The sequence below is a fragment of the Passer domesticus genome, chromosome 9, assembly GCF_036417665.1.
Source record: "Passer domesticus isolate bPasDom1 chromosome 9, bPasDom1.hap1, whole genome shotgun sequence".
NCBI lineage: Eukaryota > Metazoa > Chordata > Aves > Passeriformes > Passeridae > Passer > Passer domesticus.
In genome coordinates, this window is record NC_087482.1 from 34745930 (window position 1) to 34765528 (window position 19599).

Consider the following 19599-nt stretch of genomic DNA (forward strand, 5'->3'; position numbering starts at 1 on the left):
CACAGGGCACAGGGTCAAAATAATTTAATTTGGAAGAGACCTTTAAGATCATAGAGTCCAACCATTAACCCAGCACTGCCAAGCCCACCACGAACCCGTTTCCCTCAGTGTCACATCCACACTTTGGCTCCCATATTTCCGCTTTAGGAGAGCAGTTGTGTCTGCTGGCAGAAGAGCCTTGTCAGTCACCCCTCTTCTCTGGCTCCTGCCCCCACACACATTTGTGTGTCTTCTCTCCTAAGTGCACTCTGTTTTGGTGGCTGCAGGACCAACCCCTCTGGCTTCTGGACAGCCAGGGACTGCGAGCTCGTGTACAGAAACACCACCCATGTGCACTGCCAGTGCTCCCAGTTTGGCACCTTTGGGGTTTTGATGGACAGCTCACACCGAGAGGTAACCTCAGCCTGTGGGACTGTGGGTGATGGTGGGGACTGTTAGCAGCTGGGTCCCAGCACAGGCAAAAAATGTCCTGGGCACAGGCAAAAAATTCCATGTGGGACACAAACACAGTTTGAGAGTTCTGCAAGCTTCCTGTGTTTGCCTCTAACACTGCTATTTGCCTTTGGTTCTCTGCTGCTGCAGCAACTGGAAGGTGATCTGGAGACATTGGCAATTGTCACCTATTCCTTGGTGTCTCTCTCCTTGGTGTCTCTGCTGCTGACCTTCTCCTTTCTGACCTGCCTCAAAGGCCTCAAGTCCAACACACGTGGCATCCACTCCAACATATCAATCACCCTCTTCTTCTCTGAGCTGCTCTTTCTCCTGGGTATCAACCGCACTGAGAACCAGGTCTGTGGGCTTGAACCCAGGGTGAGGTGTGGATGATGCCATTGGCATTGGCACAGTGGGACCATCTCGAAGTCACTTTTGTCTCCCCAGTTTCTCTGCACTGTGATTGCCATCCTCCTCCACTGCTTCTTCCTCTCCACCTTCGCCTGGCTCTTCGTCCAGGGCCTGCACATCTACCGCATGCAGACCGAAGCGCGCAACGTCAACTTTGGGGCCATGCGCTTCTACTACGCCATCGGCTGGGGAGTGCCTGCCATCATCACTGGTAAGAGCTGCTTGTGCTACAGCCGTGCTGCTTCTCAGCAGTCTCCTGACCACCTGCTATTGCCCAGCTCATCTGGGGTGGAGAGCTGAGGGTGGGCTTGCCATGGTCAGCAGTGCTGGCAGCAAGCAGTGCTGTGGTGGACAGGGGATCACGTATTAAGGGCTGTCATCTTGCCTCCTAAGGAGAAGTAATTTATCAGCACATCTCTTCAGGTCTTCTGGTTAAAGTCTCTTGGTTTCTCAAGCCTGCATGCTTGGGTGACCTGTTGCTGGCAGTAAATGCCTCCTGGACTGGGCTGTGTCAGGGACATCTGAGGAAAAGGAAGTAAAGCCCCTGTTGCTGATTTTCAGAGTCCTGACTCCTTCTCCCTGTGGTGGTGAAGCCTGTGCACAAGGCATGGAGCAGGGAGAAAGCCCCTTCACTGCTGACAGTGCTGGCATGGGATTGACATGGTTTGGACAAGTCCAAAGCTGCTGGGTCTGGACCTGACCTCTCCCTTCCTCCTGCAGGGCTGGCCGTTGGCCTGGATCCTGAGGGCTACGGGAACCCCGACTTCTGCTGGATTTCCATTCATGATAAGCTGGTCTGGAGCTTTGCAGGCCCCATTACTGTCGTCATTGTGGTAAAACCCTGTCCTGTTTCACCCACAACCCTCTCCTGCCTCCCTTCTCTGCACCACGGGCACTCACCCCTCTTTGGCTGCCCACTGCCTGTCCCATTCTCTGTGTCCCTCTCCCTCAGTTAGAGGCCCTCTTTTTGTCCCTCCTCACTCTAGCCAAACCTGGGGGAGGCCACAGCTCGGGCATGAAGGGGAAAGGAGGGGATATTTGCAGGGCCTGGCAAACCTGGAGTCTGCACTGGGGAGGTCAGGTCAGAGCCAGCCCTTGGCACAGCTTCTAATCAGTGCCAACACTTTCAGATGAATGGGGTCATGTTCCTGCTTGTGGCCAAGATGTCCTGTTCCCCAGGCCAAAAGGAGACCAAGAAGAAATCGGTTCTGTGAGTATTAGTGGCCAAACTCCCAGCAGAGCTCTGGCAGCTAGTGGATTTTAGCATTTTCAGTGACCATTCTCCTCCTTCTACCATCGCAGAGGGCCCTTCTGTGCATCAGTGTCAGCCTTGCAGCCACTCTCCTCTCCCACACCTGCCAGCACATTAACCCTTCCTAAACTTTATCCTTTTCTAGTTCCTGTGTCCCCATCTTCACACTCACCTCCCAACTAGTCCCCTTTCACCACCTGCCCTCACAGCCACCTCTTGTGTCTGCTTGGATTCAGCACTCAGCCCCTGTCAGCTATGAACACCTTTTCTTCCTCTGCTACATGCTCCTGAGGCCTTTCCCCACTCCCTCTGAGCCAGCCCTGGAGCATGGCTGAGCTCTCTGTGGCTCGAAATGACCTGTGTCATTTTGGCCCCTGTGTTTGCCAAGTGTGATCCAGAAGGGAAGGCCTGGGAGTCAGGGGAAGCTGGGCCACTGTGCAGGGATGTGCCTGCAGTGCTGGGCACAGCAGGGAGGTGTCTGCAGGAGCTTTCCCCTCTGGATCTCAGTGGGCACTAGACTGTAGGTTAACAGTACTCACTAACCTCTGGGTGTGTGTCTATGTCCCTGTCTGTCTCTCTCTCTCCAGCATGACGTTACGGAGCTCCTTTGTTCTGCTTCTAGTTATTAGCACTACCTGGCTCTTTGGCCTCTTGGCTGTCAACAACAGTGTCCTGGCTTTCCACTACTTCTACACTGTCCTCTGCAGCCTCCAGGTAACTGCCCAGCCTCTGCTGGGGAGGGCGAGGGTCAGCCCAGGAGAGCATCCCTGTGGTCCCCACAGCCCTCTGTGGAGAATGGGTGCCCTGTGCTGAGCTCCCAACACCTCACTGAGCTCCTTGTCCCTTCTGCTGTCACCTTTGTGGCATTGAGTGACTCCTGCCACTCCTTGGTGTTGTGCCTGTGGTGAGCAGTCACACGGAGCAGGAGGTGGCTGCAAGGCATTTGGTTCAGAGGCAACATCCAAGGGATAGCAAGTACCACTGGAGGGAAGGCACCTCTGTGTCCTGAGAGGGCAGAGTAAGAGAATGTGATGGAGGTGTTGGACACTCAAAATATGATCCATGGCAGCACCCTGCCAACCTTCTCCCACCACCAGGGCTGATGTTGCTGCAGGGGACCCTGCCATTTGCTTCTTGGCCACTGCCAGACAGGTGGACACCCCACCTCTTCCTCCCTCATCTGTGGCCACTGTGGGTGTCAGCTCTCATTGGTATTTGGGGTTTTTGGTGCATCCCAGTCCAGTGGCCCAGGAGGAGCCAGGGAGGAGCCCACTGCTGGCACTGTGGGCGAGGAGGTCAGCTGGCAGTGAAGGGCTGTCTCTCATGGCATCTCTCCCCACAGGGCCTGGCAGTGCTGGTCCTGTTCTGTGTGCTGAATGAGGAGGTGCGGGAGGCATGGCAGCTGGCCTGCCTCAGCAAGAAGGGGCAGAGCGAGGAGGCCACGAGGAGCACTCAGGTGGGCGAGAGCAGAGCAGCCCAGGCTGCTGGGCTCAGGCTGCATGTCTGGGACAGGAGCTGACAGGGATATCCCCACTTTCCCTGGGCTGCTGTGGCACGTGCCTTCTCCCTCCTCCCCAGGGCCCCAACGCCTACAACAACACGGCGCTGTTTGAGGAGAGCGGGCTCATCCGCATCACCCTGGGCGCCTCCACCGTGTCCTCAGTGAGCAGCGTGCGCTCTGCCCGCACCCACTCCAGCCAGAGAGCTTACCTCAGGTAGGGAGCAGCCAGGGCTCGGGGCCAGCAGTGCCTGGGCAGAGCCAGACTCCTGCCACTGTGACAGTTTGAGCCTCCTGTCTTTCAGAGACAACGTGGCAGCACGTCAGGGCTCGGCCCTGGATCACAGCCTGCTGGCTCACGCCGGCCCCACGGACATCGACATGGCAATGTTCCACCGTGATGCTGGGGGAGGTAGGGCTCAGCCCTGTTCCTGAGTTTGGGAAACTCTTCCTGGTGCAGGCTCTGCACCAGGCTCTGCACTCTGGGTGTGTGGTTATCTTGCGCCCCATGTTCAGCTGTGACTTCCAAACACGTGGTAGATAGGAGGGAGAGGCAGCCATTGTGTCATTTAGCACAGCATCCTCCTGGACAGATGGCAAAGGGCATAGCCAGTCCCCAAGGGGGTAGAAATGGGGGAGCATCAGAGCAGACATGGGCTGTTGTGGCATCTCTGGGGACACTGGGCTCTCCAGTACAGCACAGACATTTGACTCACTGGAGCGAGACCAGCCGGGGCTGGGGTGTGGGACAGGCAAGCAAAGGCTAAAGGATGGGGGTTTACTCATTCTGGAAGAGGAGGCAGAGTGGATCTTAGTGCTGTTTGCAGCTGCCTTACAGGAAAGTGCAATGAGATGGAGCTGGGCTCCTCTCACAGGTACCTGGTGATAGGGCCAAGGAAGCTGGCACAGGCTGCTGCTGAGGGAGGGGCAACAAAGAGTAGGGGCAGCTCATGAGCGTGGTCAGCCAGGGGTGGTTCTGCCTTCCTGGTGCTGTCAGCAGGAACCTCCCACCTTCATTCCAAATGTCTCCCCAACACACCATGTTCCCACAGACCAGGACTCGGACTCGGACAGTGACCTGTCTCTGGATGAGGAGCGCAGCCTCTCCATCCCATCCTCAGAGAGCGAGGAGAACGTTCGCCTGCGGGGCCGCTTCCAGCGCCAGCTCAAGCGGGCGGCGCACAGCGAGCGCCTCCTCACTGACCCTGCCAACAACGCTCCCAAAGGCAAGTACCAGGCCCTGGCAGGGAAAAGAGCGAGCTCAGCTCCCTGGGGGTCAGGCCATGCATGTCTTGTGATGGCTCAATTGCTGCTCCTGGAAATGTTCTCTCCCTCTTCTCTGGGGCCTGATTTGCTGTGTCCTTCGTCAGATGTGGATGGCAATGACCTCATGTCATATTGGCCAGCTCTGGGCGAGTGCGAGGTTCACCCCTGCTCCCTGCAGAAGTGGGGCTCTGAGCGCAAGCTGGGATTCGACATCAATAAGGATGCAGCAAACAATAATCAACCAGACCTGGCTTTGACCAGTGGGGATGAGAACTCCCTCACCCAGACCCAACGGCAGAGAAAAGGTAACAATCTGGAGCAAGTGGGCAAGGGTGGCCTTGCCTGTCTCAGGTTGACGTGACACTGAAAGCTCAGCATCAGATCTGTGTGGCCATGCCCTTGGGGAGGCGTCTCCCTGGTTTTCCTGCTCTTCTTGCTGTTGTGCAAATATTTGACTTCTCTTTCTGTCTGGTGCAGGGATTTTGAAGAACCGCCTCCAGTACCCTCCAACTCTCCAGGGCTTGCCGTCCGTTGGCAGGATGACCAACGAGCTGACGTGGTACAAGACATCCACGCTGGGTCACAGGGCTGTCCCCGCTGCCTCCTATGGCAGGATCTACTCTGGGGCTGGCAGTCTGTCACAGCCAGCCAGCCGATACTCGTCCCGCGAGCAGCTTGACATGCTGATGAGGAGACAGATGTCCCGGGAGCAGCTGAGCAGGCACAACTCAGGAGAGTGCTTGGAGGCTGTGCCCAGTCGGCATGGGTCCAGAGCGGAGCTGGACACTATCCCCAGCAGGCATGGATCTACTGAACACCTGGAAAGTATCCCAAGCAGACATGCATCTCGGGAGAGCTTGGATCTACTCGCTGCTAGGCCCAGTCAGAGAGATCATGGGAACACGCTGCCCCGGAGGCAGGGCTCCAGAGACTGCCTTGACACTTTACCCTGCAGATTTGGGTCAAGAGAGCAGCTAGACTGTGGGCCAGTAAGAGAAGTCTCTAGAGAGTGGCTAAACACATTGCCAAGTAGGCAAGTGTCCAGAGACCACATAGACATGTTGCCAAGTCGGGATACTTCTCGAGAGCAATTGGATTTGCTTTCTAGAAAACAGCCTTCAAGGGATCTGCTAGCATCAGCTAGACAAGCTTCAAGGGAGCAGCTGGACTTTTTGTCCAGAAGATCTAATTCCAGAGAGCCTCTGGACACAGTGCCTAGCAGGCAGCCCTCGCAGGACAACCTGGGGAGTCTCTCTCGGAGGCAGCTGTCCAGGGAGAGCCTGGAGCCGCTGTCAAGGAGACAGCATTCTAGGGAGAACCTGGAGGCCATTCCCAGCCGGCATCCTTCCACTGAACAGTTAGACATCCTTTCTTCCATCCTCGCTTCTTTTAACTCCTCCGTCCTGTCCTCGGTGCAATCTTCCAGCACCCCTTCAGGCCCCCAGACCACCGCCACCCCCTCTGCCATGCAGACCTCAACGCCCTCTGCAGTGTGTCCCTCAACACCTCATTCTGCCACCTCCCACAGCATTTCAGAGCTGTCACCAGACTCAGAGTAAGTGGTTTCCTTCCTTCCTTCCTCAGCCGGGTCTTGTTCAGCTGATCTTGTGCATTGTCCACCTGCCTGGCTTCTTCCCGAAGGTGTTTAGTTTGGAGGGAGAGGGCTGTCTAAGGGTGAGCTCCCTGGGTGAGTGGCAGGTGTCTCCTGCTCCTGAATAGTGTCTGGGCAGGGAGAAGCCTCAGGTGTGACAGCTCCAGATGCTTGTAGTGCAGCTCAAGCAGAAGGCTCTGTGTATGTGAGTCTGTCCGCTCTGCCCAAGAGATGATGGCCCTTGCTTGTGGCCTGTGGGTACTCAGGGAAGATGCTCTGTGCAGCTAGGCTGGCCTGGCTGATCCCTTGGTCACTGCTGGCTCTAAATCCCAACAGATGTATGCAAGGGCCAGGCTGGCTGGAGGAGGGAGCCCAAGTCCCAGGGAAGCCCTGCCCTGCCTTCCCCAGCCACATTTCTCCCCAGGCATGCTGTTCCAGTATGTCACTTTTTCCCTCTAGCTCTGCTCCCTGCTGGTACTGCTCCCACCCCATCCCTCCTTCCCTCTTCCCTATCTCAGGGACTCAGAGACAGTTGTTCCTGCCCTGACACAGGAGAGGTTTTCTGCCCTGTCCCCGTCTGGTGTAGTGAGGAAAGGGTGCTGGAGCCCAGGAGAGATGCCATGGCTTAACACTGTTTTTCTTTCCTCTGAGAAGAATAATGAGAAACGATGGGCATTCCTGAGGAGCAGAAACTGATCACGAGAGAGATGGAAGAAGCAGAGCTCTTCACCAGGCACTGCCAGCTGAGGTTTGGTATCCCCATGGAGCAGGGGCCAGAACTGATAGCTGTCAAGAGGCCCAAAACCAACCCTGCTTTCCCCTGCCCTGTGGGCTCAGGGGCCAGCAGCCCACACCACCCACTGCCAGGAGCCTCCAGGCTCTCAGCTGCCACCATGCTCTCTGTCACCTGCCCAGTGTGACAGGTAGTACAGGATGAGGGTGGCATCTCCAATGCCCTGGGCCCAGGCTCTTTCTCTGTGAGCTGTTTGTGTGTGGGGTGTGCCTGTGTGTGTGTGAAGGGTGGGCAGTGGCAGGGGGACAAAAATGGAGCCTAGGACATGGGGGCAGGGAGGGTTTTCTATCCTTTTGTATCTTTGTAATCAGAGAAAAGAGAAATTTTATGGTTATTTTTACGGATGGTCTGTTCCCAGGACCTGGAGCATTTGTTTCACCAACAGCCCCTTGCCAGTTTCCCTGGGGCTACTAGAACCACAATCCCAGTGGACTGGAGGAACAGTGCCAGGCAGTCCTTAAGGCTTTGCTGGCACTTCTTTGTCCCATTCCCCCTGCAGGGCAGCTGGCCCTGTTGCCCCCCCTGCCCTCCCACTGTGCAGCTCCAGACTCTGTCTCCTCCTGCCTGGTGTCCCTCAGCCCCTGCAGCCAGGCCTCCCTCTGTCCTGTCGTGGGACCACTCCTTGGGGCTGTGTGTGAGCTGGGGCTGTGTGCCAGCGAGAGCACCTGTGAATGGGGCAGCAAACTCAGCACTAGAACCTGCTGGGAAGGAGACAAGCCCTGCTGTGCAGTCCTGTCCTGTACCAGCATGGTCCCACTCTCATCAGTGCTGCTTTCCTCCGCTCAGCAAGTGAGCACTGTGTTTTTACCCACTGGGTGTTGTGCTCTTTAACCTGCATGTTAGAGGACAAACTTCTGTTGGTTTGTGGGTCTGGTAAAGGAGCTGGATGACCCTTGCCCTGCTTAGCAGCAGGCTTGGCTTTTCCCAGAGCCAGTCCTCACTCTGCAGAGGACTAACATCCACAGGAGCATGATGTGGCTCCAGTTTTAGGGTCCAGCATTGCCCATAAAAGTTGTATCTAGCTGGTTCCCTGGGGGCTCTGTGTACACCTGCTCTCCCCTGAGTAGCAAAGGACTCTAGCTCAGTGGCCTGAATTTTGGGAGATGGAGATAAACAGCACTTTGCCCTCTCTGGAAATTCAGGCTGCCCAGATGGTGTCTGCTCAGCCTGGGGCCTGACCCCTGGCTGTGCTGTGAGACGGCACTCCTCTGTGCCTACCTCAGCCTCAGGCCAGGGCATTAGGCTCAGCAGGGCCAACATATTCCCTTTATCACCCCCCAGGTGCTCTTGGGGCTGCATGGCCATGTGCTCTTTACTGCCTTACTACCACACTGCCATGGCATCTTACTGTAGCCCAGCCTGACATGTTTACAGGAGAGGACTCGTGCTGCCGTCCTCATGCCTCTAGGGAGGCCAGGGCCTCTTGGCTGCCTCCCCGAGTCAGTGGGGAGAGTATGGAGGGAACAGAAGGGCTGGTGACTGGGGGTGCCCTGGGTCCCCAGCACAGCCCTGATGAGGCAGGCTCACTGTCATCCTTTTCCCAGGGATGAGGGGAGAGAGGCCTGCTGACATGTTTACATGCCATTTGGGACCAGCGTGCAGAGGGAAAGCCTGCTGGCCCCACGTGCTGGGACAGCCAGGCTCCTCCATGCTGCCCATCTTTGCCTTTGGAAACAAGCTCGTTTACAAGTTTCTCTCCGGCTGTGCAGTGCCAGCACCAGAGTCCTGGGATCCTGTCCCTGCTGCACTGTAGGGCCCACGTTCCTGCCAAGTTGGGCACAGGGCTCTTTATGCTGCTGCCAAATGGAGAGCAAGTGTCAAGTGCCAAAAAGAAGAGAGCAGCAGAGATGGTGGCCATCCCTGCAGAGCTGGTGGCCATCCCTGTGGAGCTGGGCCAGTCAAGAAGCAGAAATCTGCTTCTTGCAGACCAGTCTGCAGCTTGGTCCCTGATTGTAGTGCTGTGACCTGGGCTCTGGGGAGCATCCTCCTTGAGTTTGGATTTTTTCCTTTGGGGGATTTGGTTGGGTTTTTTTTCCTCTCTCTGCCTCCTGACTCTGTTGGCAGGGAGTGGGGAGATGCCCACACCCCCCTTTTGGCTGTGTAAAAGTGTACAATGGAAGCGCCAGATTTGGAAATAAAAGTCTATAAAATGGTGCTGGGCTCTGTGCTGTCTCTCCCTCTGCTGGGGATTCGTGGCTGGGGCTCTGGATGCAGCACCTGGGCTCAAGATGGTGTTGGGAGGGGGCTTGGGCAGGAGCTCACAGCCAGTTCCAGGCTGCCTGGGAGTCACTGTGGCCTGAGGCAAGGTGACATGGGGATGGGCACTTCAGGTGAGGTGACTGAACTGGGCTGTGTCCAGGCTGTCCCCCAGAGGTGGCATTGCCTGCTGTGCTGTGCAGTGGCTCCAGGCCTGCCTGGCAGAGCTGCCATGCCACAGTCAGTGGCTGTGGTGAGCTCTGCCTGGCTCAGCTCGTGCCTGGCAGCTGCCAGCACCCCCAGCCTGACCAGGCTAAGGGAAGAAGATCATTTTCCAAAGGCTGCGTGACTTCAGCAGGGTCAAGCTGGCTGCCAGCAAGGAGAAGGAAGTGTGGGGAGAGAAGGCTGAGCGTGATCCTGCTGCCCTGTGTCCTCCCCTTGTCGAAGAGGAAATAGCAGGTGAGCAAAGGGCAGCATTGATCCACAGCGCCCTGAGCAAGGGTCACCATCAATTGTCATCCCTTTGTCCCTTACGGGCTGTCACCTGAGCTGCTGGGAGTGAGTTCAGGGCAGCCTTGAGGAGTTGTGCTGGCAGTGCCAGGAGCTGTGCTGCTGTCCTGCAGCCCTTCCAGAGGCTGGCTGGGGGGTGAGGGCCAGGGAGAGCTGTTGGGGGGACTGGAGTGGAGGGGACACAGGCAGGGTCACCATTCTGGGGTGCACGTGGGGGGCTGGAGGCTGCAGTGAGGGAAGGAATGGCATGGGCGGGGACAGGGAGCAGTGATAAAGAGGCAATAAATGACATGGGGTGTTATCTGCTTCAGAGCAGGAGCCCTGTGATGGCCTCTCATTCCGTGCTGGGGGGGTGAATAAATGATGGGGAGCGGATAAACAGGAGGCAGCAGTCATGTGTGGGTGCCTGTGTTGACCATTCCTTTACCTGACAACTGATGGGCATGAGGGTGGACAGGGAGGGCCAGGGATGGGTTGAGGGAAGAGGCTCAGTTTCACTGAAAGCTGTAGGACATGGCTCACCACAGAGAGAACTAAGGTGGCACAGGCTGGCCCCACAAGACACCAGGGATGGAGACAAATTGCTCCAACTCTGGAGATTGTGGTCCTGGATGTCACTGCTCCTGCTGCCTCTCAGCCCCATCCCACCATCCAGGGGACCCAGGATTCTCTGATGCCTGGCCCTGCCCACTGCCTTCGCACCACACCTTGCTACCAGGCAGAAATCTGAGCCTGGATTTCCGCTGCCGTGTCCCATGGGGCCTGGGCCAAACGTGACTCAGAAATTCCCTGCAACCAGCTCTGGGTTGTGATAGAGCCCAGGGAGGTGTGATGGTTCAGTGGGACTATAGCGCCCGCGGGGGACCTTTGGAACAAGATAACAGCTGGGTCTGTTCGAATTGTGTGAGACCAGGGGAGTCCACAGAGCATAGCACACCTGTTCCCAGCAGGTAAGCAAGGGTCTGGGGAAAATACCGGGGTGCCATGACCAGAGGCTGTGGGTAACCCTTCTTGTCCTGGTCACAACTGCTCCAGGACATGGGTTGGGGAGCGGACATCCATGGGAGTCATGGGGGCACAGCAGTGCTCTGGGGAGGCAGCTCTTGGCAGGAGGTTGGCACCTGGTTGAGCCCAGTGGCAAGAAGCCCCCTGCCTTGCACGTGACATGGGTGGTCAGGCATGGCAGCATCCTGGATGTAGCTGGAGACCAGGAGCTGGGACTGAAGTAGACAGTCCCCAGAATGGGATGGCTCTGGGGACAGTGGTAACAGCGCTGCCACAGCTGGGGAACCCAGCACACCAGGGCACCAAGGTGGCACCGTGGGTGCTGTGCATCCATGGGGCTGGGAAGAGGGGCAGCTTCTCGGCAGGGCAGGAGGAAGGGCAGGAGGCAGGGAACAATGTCTCAAAGATCACTGGCTGGTTTTAATAAATAGGAGGAAGCTGAGCACGCACCTGACTGGTGGCTCCTGACCAAGTTGAGCACAGCAGGTAGGAGGGTAGGATGGGGGTAACACAGGGACTCAGGCTGGCACAGCCCCAGGCACTCAGGGACGGGATTGTGGGTCCAGCTGCAAGTGGATGAGCACCTTAAGACTGAGCAGGGCACCAGCTGGATGGGCCTGGCCTGATGGTGCAGCTCTCAGAGTGATCTCTGAGCAGGGACAAGCTGTAGATTTGTGCGGGGATTCCTCAGACCCACCATGTGAAGGGTGAGACCTCAGCCCAGCCCGGCTCCTCTGCTCACAGGCTCATCCCGCTCTGCGCTGCAGGGGTCAAGGGAGGGCACTGCTGGAGGGATGGTGAGCCGTGACATTTGCCGGGGTTTCACATTCCTGCTTCCCTCATGTGTAAAGCACAAAGTCTGCAGATGGGGCTGTGGGATGGATGGGGCTCTGCTCAGCAGCTGTGCTGGCCCACTGCCCTGCCTTGCTGCAGTGCACGGAGGGGAAGGTGGTTGGCACCGAGGTGGGTCCTGCGTGGGCAGGTGGAGAGGGAGCCCCCGAGGCAGCACTGCTGGCAGACCCCACCCGTGCACTTCAGTGGGGTGGATGGGGCTGCTCTGGGGCAGGAGGGCCAGCACTGACTGCCAAAGCCTTCCTGCCCGCCTCCTGACTGCCTGCTGCTCTCCATTTTGAGACAGTGCTGCTGCTGCAGGACTCCCAAAACTCGGCTGGTGCCTATCCTCAGGGCCATTCCTGCCCACCCGGCTCCGTGGGCAAGGGGAGCTGGAGGAGGGGCTGCAGGGTAGGTGGGCTGCTGGCTGCCCCTGGCCGTGGGAATGCAGCTGAGCTGTCCCTGTGTCCTTGCAGTGGACTGGCATTCCGGAGAGCCAGGTGGGCATGGCAGCAGAGATGGCCCTGAGCCACCGAGGGCCCCGCGAGGTGCTGAGTGAGGCTGAGCTGGAGGAGGTGGCACAGAGGAAACCTCCCACCAAGCCCTCTCTGCGCGGCTGTCTCCGCAAGACCAGGTAAGACCATGTGGCCAGTGGGACGTGCCTGCACCTTGCCCCACACAAAGTGGGCCCCACCTTGCTCCATTCTGCACCCCAGCCCCACCACCACTGGGAACTGCAGACCTGGGGGTTCATTTCCCTACACCCAGACATCCATGTCCCCATCTGTCCTCCTGCCTGGAGGGACACCAGACTCTAGTGGATGGAGCTGATGGTCCCACAGATCCCATTGCTTCCCATGGGGTCTCATCCACCCTCACTGATGTCCCCAAGCCCCCTGCACTCGGGCTCAAGTTCAGCTCCTGCTCCGTCCCCACCAGATGCTCGGGCTCTGCTGCCAAGGCCCTGCTGTTCCGCTTCCTGCCCTTCCTGCGCTGGCTGCCCCGCTACCCCGTCAAGGACTGGCTCGTGGGGGACATCGTTTCGGGCTTCAGTGTGGGCATCATGCACCTGCCCCAGGGTGAGTGATGCCATGCCCAGGCTGCCGGGGGCCCCCCACAGGTGGGGTGGTCATGGGTTGGCCATTGGTGACATGTCTCCCTTCTCCACCTTCCAGGGCTTGCCTACGCGCTGCTGGCGGGACTACCACCAGTCACGGGTCTCTACTCCTCCTTTTACCCCGTCTTCCTCTACTTCTTCTTTGGAACATCAAGGCACAACTCCGTGGGTGAGCTGAGGGACCATGTGCTTGCGCAGCAATGGTGGGGAGGGAGCAAGGATGTCCATGGCACTGCATTACCACATCAGCATCTGGGGGAACCTTGCTTGCCTTTACCTTGCTGCACCAAGAAGGGGGTTGGCCAAGCCAGAGCCAAAGTACAGTGTGTGTGCTTTGAGCCTGGCCTAAGGAGAGAGGAGCTGACCCCTTAAGCGGTCCTCTCAGAGAGGTCCTGGTGCCCTCACTGGGCTCCCTGCCCACACTGTACCTGTTCTCAGGTCCCTTTGCTGTCATCTCTGTCATGATTGGGAGCTTGACAGAGTCCCTGCTGCCCAGCGAGAACTTCCTGGAGTCGGTCAATGGCAGCAATGCAACGGTCAATGAGGAGCAGCGCGACGCTGCCAGGGTGGAGCTGGTGGCCACCATCACTGTCCTGACAGGTATCTTCCAGGTAAGGTGGCCCCAGCCTGGTCTAGCAGAGAACAGGAGACCGTAACCTGGGGTCATTTCTGCCATCTCTTCTTCCAGGTGGCCCTGGGCCTCCTGCAGTTTGGATTTGTGGTCACCTACCTCTCAGACCCGCTGGTGCGTGGCTACACCACTGCTGCCTCTGTGCACGTCCTCGTCTCCCAGCTTAAAAATGTTTTTGGAGTCTCCCAAGGCGAGAGCTCAGGGCCACTCTCACTGTTTGTGGTGAGTGGGGGCTTGCTGGCACCAAAGGACCCTTGGTGCTCACCTGTGGGGCACATAGAGGCCTCCAAAAACCTGCTGGGGGGGCATCTGCTTTCCTGAGCACATTCCCTCCTCCTGTGTTCTCTAGACCATCATTGATCTCTGCAAGAAGCTGCCAGACACCAATGTGGGCACCCTGGTGACTGCCATCATTGCCATGGTGGCCATCTTGATAGTGAAGGAGCTCAACCACAAGTTTGCTGCCAAATTGCCCATGCCCATCCCCATCGAGCTTATCACGGTACCCAGAGCTGCCCCGGCCTCCTGTGGGGATACAGCCAGGAATCCCTGGTGTATCCCTGTCCCCTTCAGGGTGGGGAGCAGTGGCATTGGGCTCCTTGCCAAGTGCAGCTCCAGGGCATGTGTTGTGCCCTCCTCCTCTTCCTCCACCACAGTCCCTGTGCAGGAAGACCCTGCCTCACTCCAGTCATTCTCCCCCAGATCATCGTTTCCACTGGCATCTCCTATGGGGTCAACCTGAAAGACAAGTTTGGCATCTCTGTGGTGGGCAACATCCCCAGCGGGTGAGCAGGGCCTGAGGGTGCAGGGGTCTGTGCCAGGGCACCCTGCTGCCCACAGCACCCCTGTTTGAGCCCCATCTCTCTCTTCAATGTAGGTTGAAGCCACCTGTGGCGCCTAACATGAGCTACTTTGGGCAGGTGGCAGGCAATGCCTTTGCCATTGCTGTGGTAGGCTATGCCATCTGCATCTCCCTGGGCAAAATCTTTGCCCTGAAACATGGCTACAAAGTGGACAGCAACCAGGTGATGCTCTGAGGCACAGGGCCCCCACCCTGGGTGAAAGCTAATCTTTCCCTTCTTGCGCCAGATGAAAGCATGGTGCTCCCGTGCCACTGCTCTGTCCCTGCAGGAGCTGATTGCACTGGGCCTCTGCAACTTCCTAGGAGGCTTCTTCCAGTGTTTTGCCATCAGCTGCTCCATGTCGAGGAGCCTGGTACAGGAGAGCACAGGGGGCAACAGCCAGGTGGGTCTGGGCAGTGCTGCCTCCCTCTCGGGGCTGAAGCGGGGGCAGGAAGCACAGCCAGCAGTGGGGGCTCACCCCTCACCTCCTGCTCGCCCTCTGCACAGGTAGCTGGTGTCATTGCATCCCTGGTCATCCTGGTGACCATCCTGAAGATTGGAGAGCTCTTCCGGGACCTGCCCAAGGTACATCCAGTCCCACAGTCTCAGTGTCACATCCCTCACCTGTGCCTGTCCCATGGCATGGTGATGTGGTAGGGGAACAGCAACGAGATTTGCCCTCAGCTTCCTCATAACTGCAGAGATTTGTCTCCTAGGCCATCTTATCTGCCATCATCATTGCCAACCTCAAGGGCATGTTCAAGCAGTTCAAGGACCTCTGCACTCTCTGGAAGTCCAACAAGGTGGACCTGGTAAGGTGCTGGCCAGCCCTGGGGCTGTGCTCTTGTTCCTGGGGAGGATTTCTCCACCCTCCCCGAGGCTTGTGGGTGCCAGTGGAGAGGCTGTGCTGCAGCTGAATGTGTCCCCTCTCCAGCTGGTCTGGGTTGTGACATTCATAGCCACCCTCCTGCTGAACTTGGACATCGGCCTGGCGGCCTCGGTGGCATTTGGGCTGCTCACGGTCATCTTCCGTACCCAGCTGTGAGTACCCCAGGGCTGCCTTGGTGCCACATCCCAAGGGCCGGAGGAGCCTCTGGTGACCTCAGCCCCTTGCTCTGCTCCCTGCAGCCCCCACTACTCCATCCTGGGGCGCATCTCCGACACCGACGTCTACAGGGATGTGGTGGAATACGAGATGGTAACAGCACCAGCAGCGGGGGAAGAGCTGCCTGCAGTGGGGGGCAGTTCAAAGCATCTCCAGTGCTCACTGGGAAAAGGGGCTGGGGGCTTTTTGGTGGGGGGAAGGGGAGGGGAACAGGTGGCCCTGGGGTAGCACCCTCCACATCTGCCCCCAGGCACAGGAGGTCCCTGGTGTGAAGATATTCCGCTCTTCCTCCACCATCTATTTTGCCAACGTGGAGCTGTACGCCGAGGCCCTGAAGAAAAAGGTAGGAGAGCCACCAGCCTCAGGGTGCTTCCCATGTCTGCTGCCTGCCAGCAGCAGGGTGGTGTTGGGGCAGCTGGGGACACAGGGCCACGCTGCTTTGCAGAGCGGCATTGATGTGGACCGCCTGATTGAGAAGAAGAAGAAGGCCCTCAAGAAGCTGAAGAAACAGCAGAAGAAACTGGAGAAGGAAAAGGCAAAGAGGAAAAAGGTGTGTGTTTCCTTGATGTTGGGGACCACCCCTCCAGTGACATCCTGCACCTCTTCCCTCCCTGGCTCTGATGCTTCTGTCAGTGCACTGGTGGGGCTTGGTGGCCCACACGGTTCCCAGTTCAGTTTAGGGAATGGGTGAGGAGGACACTGGGACTGAGCTGGGTCACACCACCCAAGGCTGGTAGGAAAGCTGGGCTGTTAATGATTATGTGTTGGAGCTGCCAAGTCATTAACCTTTTGCAAGTTAATCAGAATTAAGAGCAAGGGCAAAGTCTGGCATGGCGCCAGCTAATGAGTCTGGCTCTGCAGAGCAGTGCTGGGGAGAGGGGTAGGTTTAGACACATCTGAAAAGAGCCCAAAAGTTGGTGAAGATGTGAGAGGGGCACCCACTCCTGGGGCCACCCACTGCCTGTGCCCTCATACAGCCAAAGAGCCTCAAGGTGAGCCCTGGGGAGCACTGCCACGGCCAGGATGCTGTCATGCCTGGAGCAGTGACACCGGGTCTCCTTCCCTTCCCCAGAATGCAGAGGACGGTCCAGGCCTGGCAGTGATTGAGTTGAACGCGGGACAGAGCAGTGAACCCTCAGAGCCCACCCTGCGCAGCCTGGGGCTGCCCCAGCCCAGCTTCTACGCTGTCATCTTGGACTTCAGCCCCGTCAGCTTCGTGGACACCGTCTCCATCAAGATCCTGAAGAATGTAAGGGGCTGGGGAGCAGGCAGGACAGCAGCCTCGCTGATGGTGTCTCTGGGGCCCTCTGGGGTGTCCTGATGGCTGCTGCCCATTCCTCTTCCTGGGTAAAATGTTATTTCCCATTTGCAGATCTTCAGGGATTTCCGTGAGATAGAAGTGGATGTCTTCATTGCCTGCTGCCCGGGTGAGGGGGATCTGCAGAGTCATGAGCCCTGGCCAGGCATGGCCAACCCTTTGGCACCCAGCTGATAGCCTGGGGGTCCCCCCATGTGCTCCCACCCCCAGGGTTTCCCCAGGGGATGGGTGCTGCAGGTTGTCCCACGGATCCAGTCTGAGCCTCGAAGCTGGGTCCCTGGTGGTGACCCTGGTGTCCCCCACAACACAGGAGGCGGGAGGAGGCTGCTCCGGGCGGGTGGCGGGGGCTCAGCTAGGTGCCATCACTTTAGATACTTATCCCTCCACACAGTATCTGTCCTGGCCCAGCTGGAGCGAGGCAACTTCTTCAGTTCAACCATCACCAAGCACTCCTTCTTCCCCTCGGTGCACGATGCCGTGCTGCACATCAGCAGGGAGCGGCACCAGGCCCCGGTGAGCACCCGGCCTTGCTGAGCGCCCATCCTTCCTGAGCTCCCTTTTGCTGAGCACCCGGCCTTCCTGAGCCCCCTTCTTGCTGAGCACCCGGCCTGGCTGAGCTCCCATCCTTCCTGAGCACCCATCCTTTCTGAGTCCCCTTCTTGCTGAGCACGCGGCCTTGCTGTCCCCAGCATGGTGATGCAGAGGGCAGCCACACCAACCCCTCCCAATCTGCCCCCTCAGGTGGAGCACAGCACCAGAATGTAGCCCCTCAAGAGGAAGACATCTCCCCCAGGAGACGGGCGGGCAAGGAAGGCTTTGCCACCCTGATGGCACCAACTCGCCCACCCTGGGCCCCAGATGCCCTGACCCCACCATCCCCTCCGGACTGTGGGCGCTGGGGCCCTGCCCTGGCCGTGGGCCCTGCAGTGGTGGGGCTGCTGAGGACGGAGCTGCTGCTGGCTGTCACACCGAGGGGCTGTCTGCTGCCTCCATGCTGCCCCGGCACGGGCCTGCCCCACCAGGCCAGGCCTGGCTTGGGGGGTGCTGGAGGGACCAAAGGGTTCCTGCTCCCAGCGGCGGGCTGGCATCATGAATAAAGCTCCATGGTGTTCCCCAGGGCTGGTTTCAGTGCCCTTTCCTCAATAATGGTACTTTTGGGCCAGACCAGCCCACTGCACGCTGGTGCTGCTGGGAATGGTCTCCCTGCAGGTGGGCTCCCCAGCAACCTCCCTCTGGCTCTTTTCTGCCACTTCTGGCCATGACCTGCCCTGGGTAACAGTATGGGCAGCAATCCCCATCCTCAGAAGGGTCACAGAACCCTCCCTGCCTGACTGGGGAGCCACCAGCACCTGCTGCAGTACAGTGCTGCATTGCAGTGTAACCATTTCCTCAGTGTATCTGTGGCATTTCTAAGAATGCTGCCTAAATTTTCTAGCATTTGATGCCACTTCTGTATTGTCATTTTAATACCTTCCTTCAGATTAAAGGATGATACAGTCTTTACACTTTGAAAATCCCCATTAGGAAACACTATACCACAGTAGTCATCAGTTCCCCCCCCCCTTTTTTTTTTTTGCCTAGTTTGTAATTTTCATAGACTCATTGAAAATTTCTGATAATGTCAGTAAGAATATTGTCATTTGTTATACCACTTACCAGTGTTGATGCTGATGCATATTGCTTCATTCTGTATCTGACCTAATGGCCATTTTTTGTGATCTGCAGTTTGCTGTGGTCTGATAAAAGCTGGTATACGCTGCCAGCTCACAACTTGTGTGAGAGCTTTGATGGGCTCCTTTCTGAGACTGCCATGCACTGGACTTTCCCATTTACAACCACTTCACCTTCCATAGGTCGTTTCAGTATTTAATAGTCTTTCTTGGAATGTAAGCAATAGACCAGAAAGTACCAAATTCTCCGCAAGCACTGTCTTCCCAAAGGACCATTAAAAAAGATTCTTTTTCTGCTCTGACTCATCTGCAATGGATAGAGCGCTGAGTCCCTCGAGTGAACCCTTTAGAAGGGATCTCATCACAGGCAATATCTCAGATTTTCCTGAAAAACTTGCTCCTTTGGATTCTAATTCTATTCCGAGCACATTTAAGATGTTTTTCACCAAAGCCCCTCAACAATGCCTCTTTTCTTACGAAATGAGACTGAAATGTGCATCACAAGTATGGAACCCCACTAAAGGTTATACTGGTAATTATAAGAATGGTGGCTCCCTCCTGCAGTTACATTTGTAAATGAATTGTTTTTCCAAAGCTAAATGTTCCAGGCCTTTGAATACAAAAGGAACTCTTTGTTTTTTGCAGGAATTACTCCTTGGAGGACTTGTGTTAATTTTGATTTTTAAGGTGTTAGCCCTGCTGCTGTTTTAACTGCTGCATAAGAACCAAAAAAACACTGTACACTCCTGTGCTGTCATTCCTCCCTGTGAGAATGCCCAGGATGCCCATTTTGGGACATCCATTCTCTTGGATCCCTATTCCTGGAATGCTCATTCCACGGTGTCATAGCTGGGATGGTCACAACACAAAGCAACACTCCATTTTCAGAAGGCTTCCAACCTGGTTTTATTATGGCATGCATGCTTTTTATACATTCTTACAGAACTCCTAAGTTACACTTATTGGTCAGGAAAGACAAACAAAGTGCTTATTGGAATATTCAGTTGCAGGTTTCTCTCATTTATCCTGCTTTCTTTTTTGGTTTCTATGTCAACGGCCTTGGTAGAAAATTCTTTCAGGAGTTAAGACGGATCCTCTCATCAAACTTCTCAATGGCTCACAGAAGTTGCT

The 19599-nt window shown here is 57.0% G+C and overlaps 2 protein-coding genes across 6 annotated transcripts in view; both read left to right on the forward strand.

Annotated features, from left to right (window-relative positions):
- CELSR3 (cadherin EGF LAG seven-pass G-type receptor 3) overlaps nucleotides 1-9397 on the forward strand; it is a 31223-nt gene extending 21826 nt beyond the window's left edge. For 2 of the 4 annotated variants that reach the window (XM_064432680.1, XM_064432681.1), the window contains 13 exons: nucleotides 267-393; nucleotides 583-789; nucleotides 880-1054; nucleotides 1564-1676; nucleotides 1974-2053; nucleotides 2683-2809; nucleotides 3438-3551; nucleotides 3674-3810; nucleotides 3899-4005; nucleotides 4646-4819; nucleotides 4964-5164; nucleotides 5337-6414; nucleotides 7105-9397. In XM_064432680.1, coding sequence (XP_064288750.1) covers nucleotides 267-393; nucleotides 583-789; nucleotides 880-1054; nucleotides 1564-1676; nucleotides 1974-2053; nucleotides 2683-2809; nucleotides 3438-3551; nucleotides 3674-3810; nucleotides 3899-4005; nucleotides 4646-4819; nucleotides 4964-5164; nucleotides 5337-6414; nucleotides 7105-7132 — 2668 coding nt within the window. In that variant the 3' untranslated portion in view covers nucleotides 7133-9397. Of the gene's footprint in view, nucleotides 1-266; nucleotides 394-582; nucleotides 790-879; nucleotides 1055-1563; nucleotides 1677-1973; nucleotides 2054-2682; nucleotides 2810-3437; nucleotides 3552-3673; nucleotides 3811-3898; nucleotides 4006-4645; nucleotides 4820-4963; nucleotides 5165-5336; nucleotides 6415-7104 lie in introns of those variants that run through there. The other 2 variants (XM_064432682.1, XR_010368560.1) reach the window with 2 other exon arrangements.
- Nucleotides 9398-10724: 1327 nt separating this feature from the next.
- On the forward strand, nucleotides 10725-17768 carry SLC26A6 (solute carrier family 26 member 6). Of its 2 annotated transcripts, XM_064432683.1 has the most exons (21): nucleotides 10725-10899; nucleotides 11386-11440; nucleotides 12262-12419; nucleotides 12725-12864; nucleotides 12961-13071; nucleotides 13341-13513; nucleotides 13591-13755; nucleotides 13883-14035; nucleotides 14236-14318; nucleotides 14411-14558; nucleotides 14665-14778; nucleotides 14883-14960; nucleotides 15092-15187; nucleotides 15310-15416; nucleotides 15504-15573; nucleotides 15731-15823; nucleotides 15926-16030; nucleotides 16553-16729; nucleotides 16853-16907; nucleotides 17190-17311; nucleotides 17540-17768. In XM_064432683.1, the coding sequence occupies exons 3-21, from the start codon at nucleotides 12292-12294 to the stop codon at nucleotides 17561-17563; spliced, it is 2142 nt and encodes a 713-aa protein (XP_064288753.1). In that variant the 5' UTR covers nucleotides 10725-10899; nucleotides 11386-11440; nucleotides 12262-12291; the 3' UTR covers nucleotides 17564-17768. The 2 variants fall into 2 exon arrangements, with proteins under 2 accessions (XP_064288753.1, XP_064288755.1); XM_064432685.1 differs by lacking the exon at nucleotides 11386-11440.
- Nucleotides 17769-19599: the final 1831 nt, after the last annotated feature.

Coding starts and splice junctions, on each gene's coding strand:
- SLC26A6 (XM_064432683.1), top strand. CDS start 12,292: ATGGCAGCAGAGATGGCCCTGAGCCACCGAGGGCCCCGCGAGGTGCTG. Junction 14,779..14,882: donor GCACAGGGGGCAACAGCCAG/GTGGGTCTGGGC, acceptor CCCTCTGCACAG/GTAGCTGGTGTCATTGCATC. Junction 16,908..17,189: donor CTTCATTGCCTGCTGCCCGG/GTGAGGGGGATC, acceptor CCCTCCACACAG/TATCTGTCCTGGCCCAGCTG.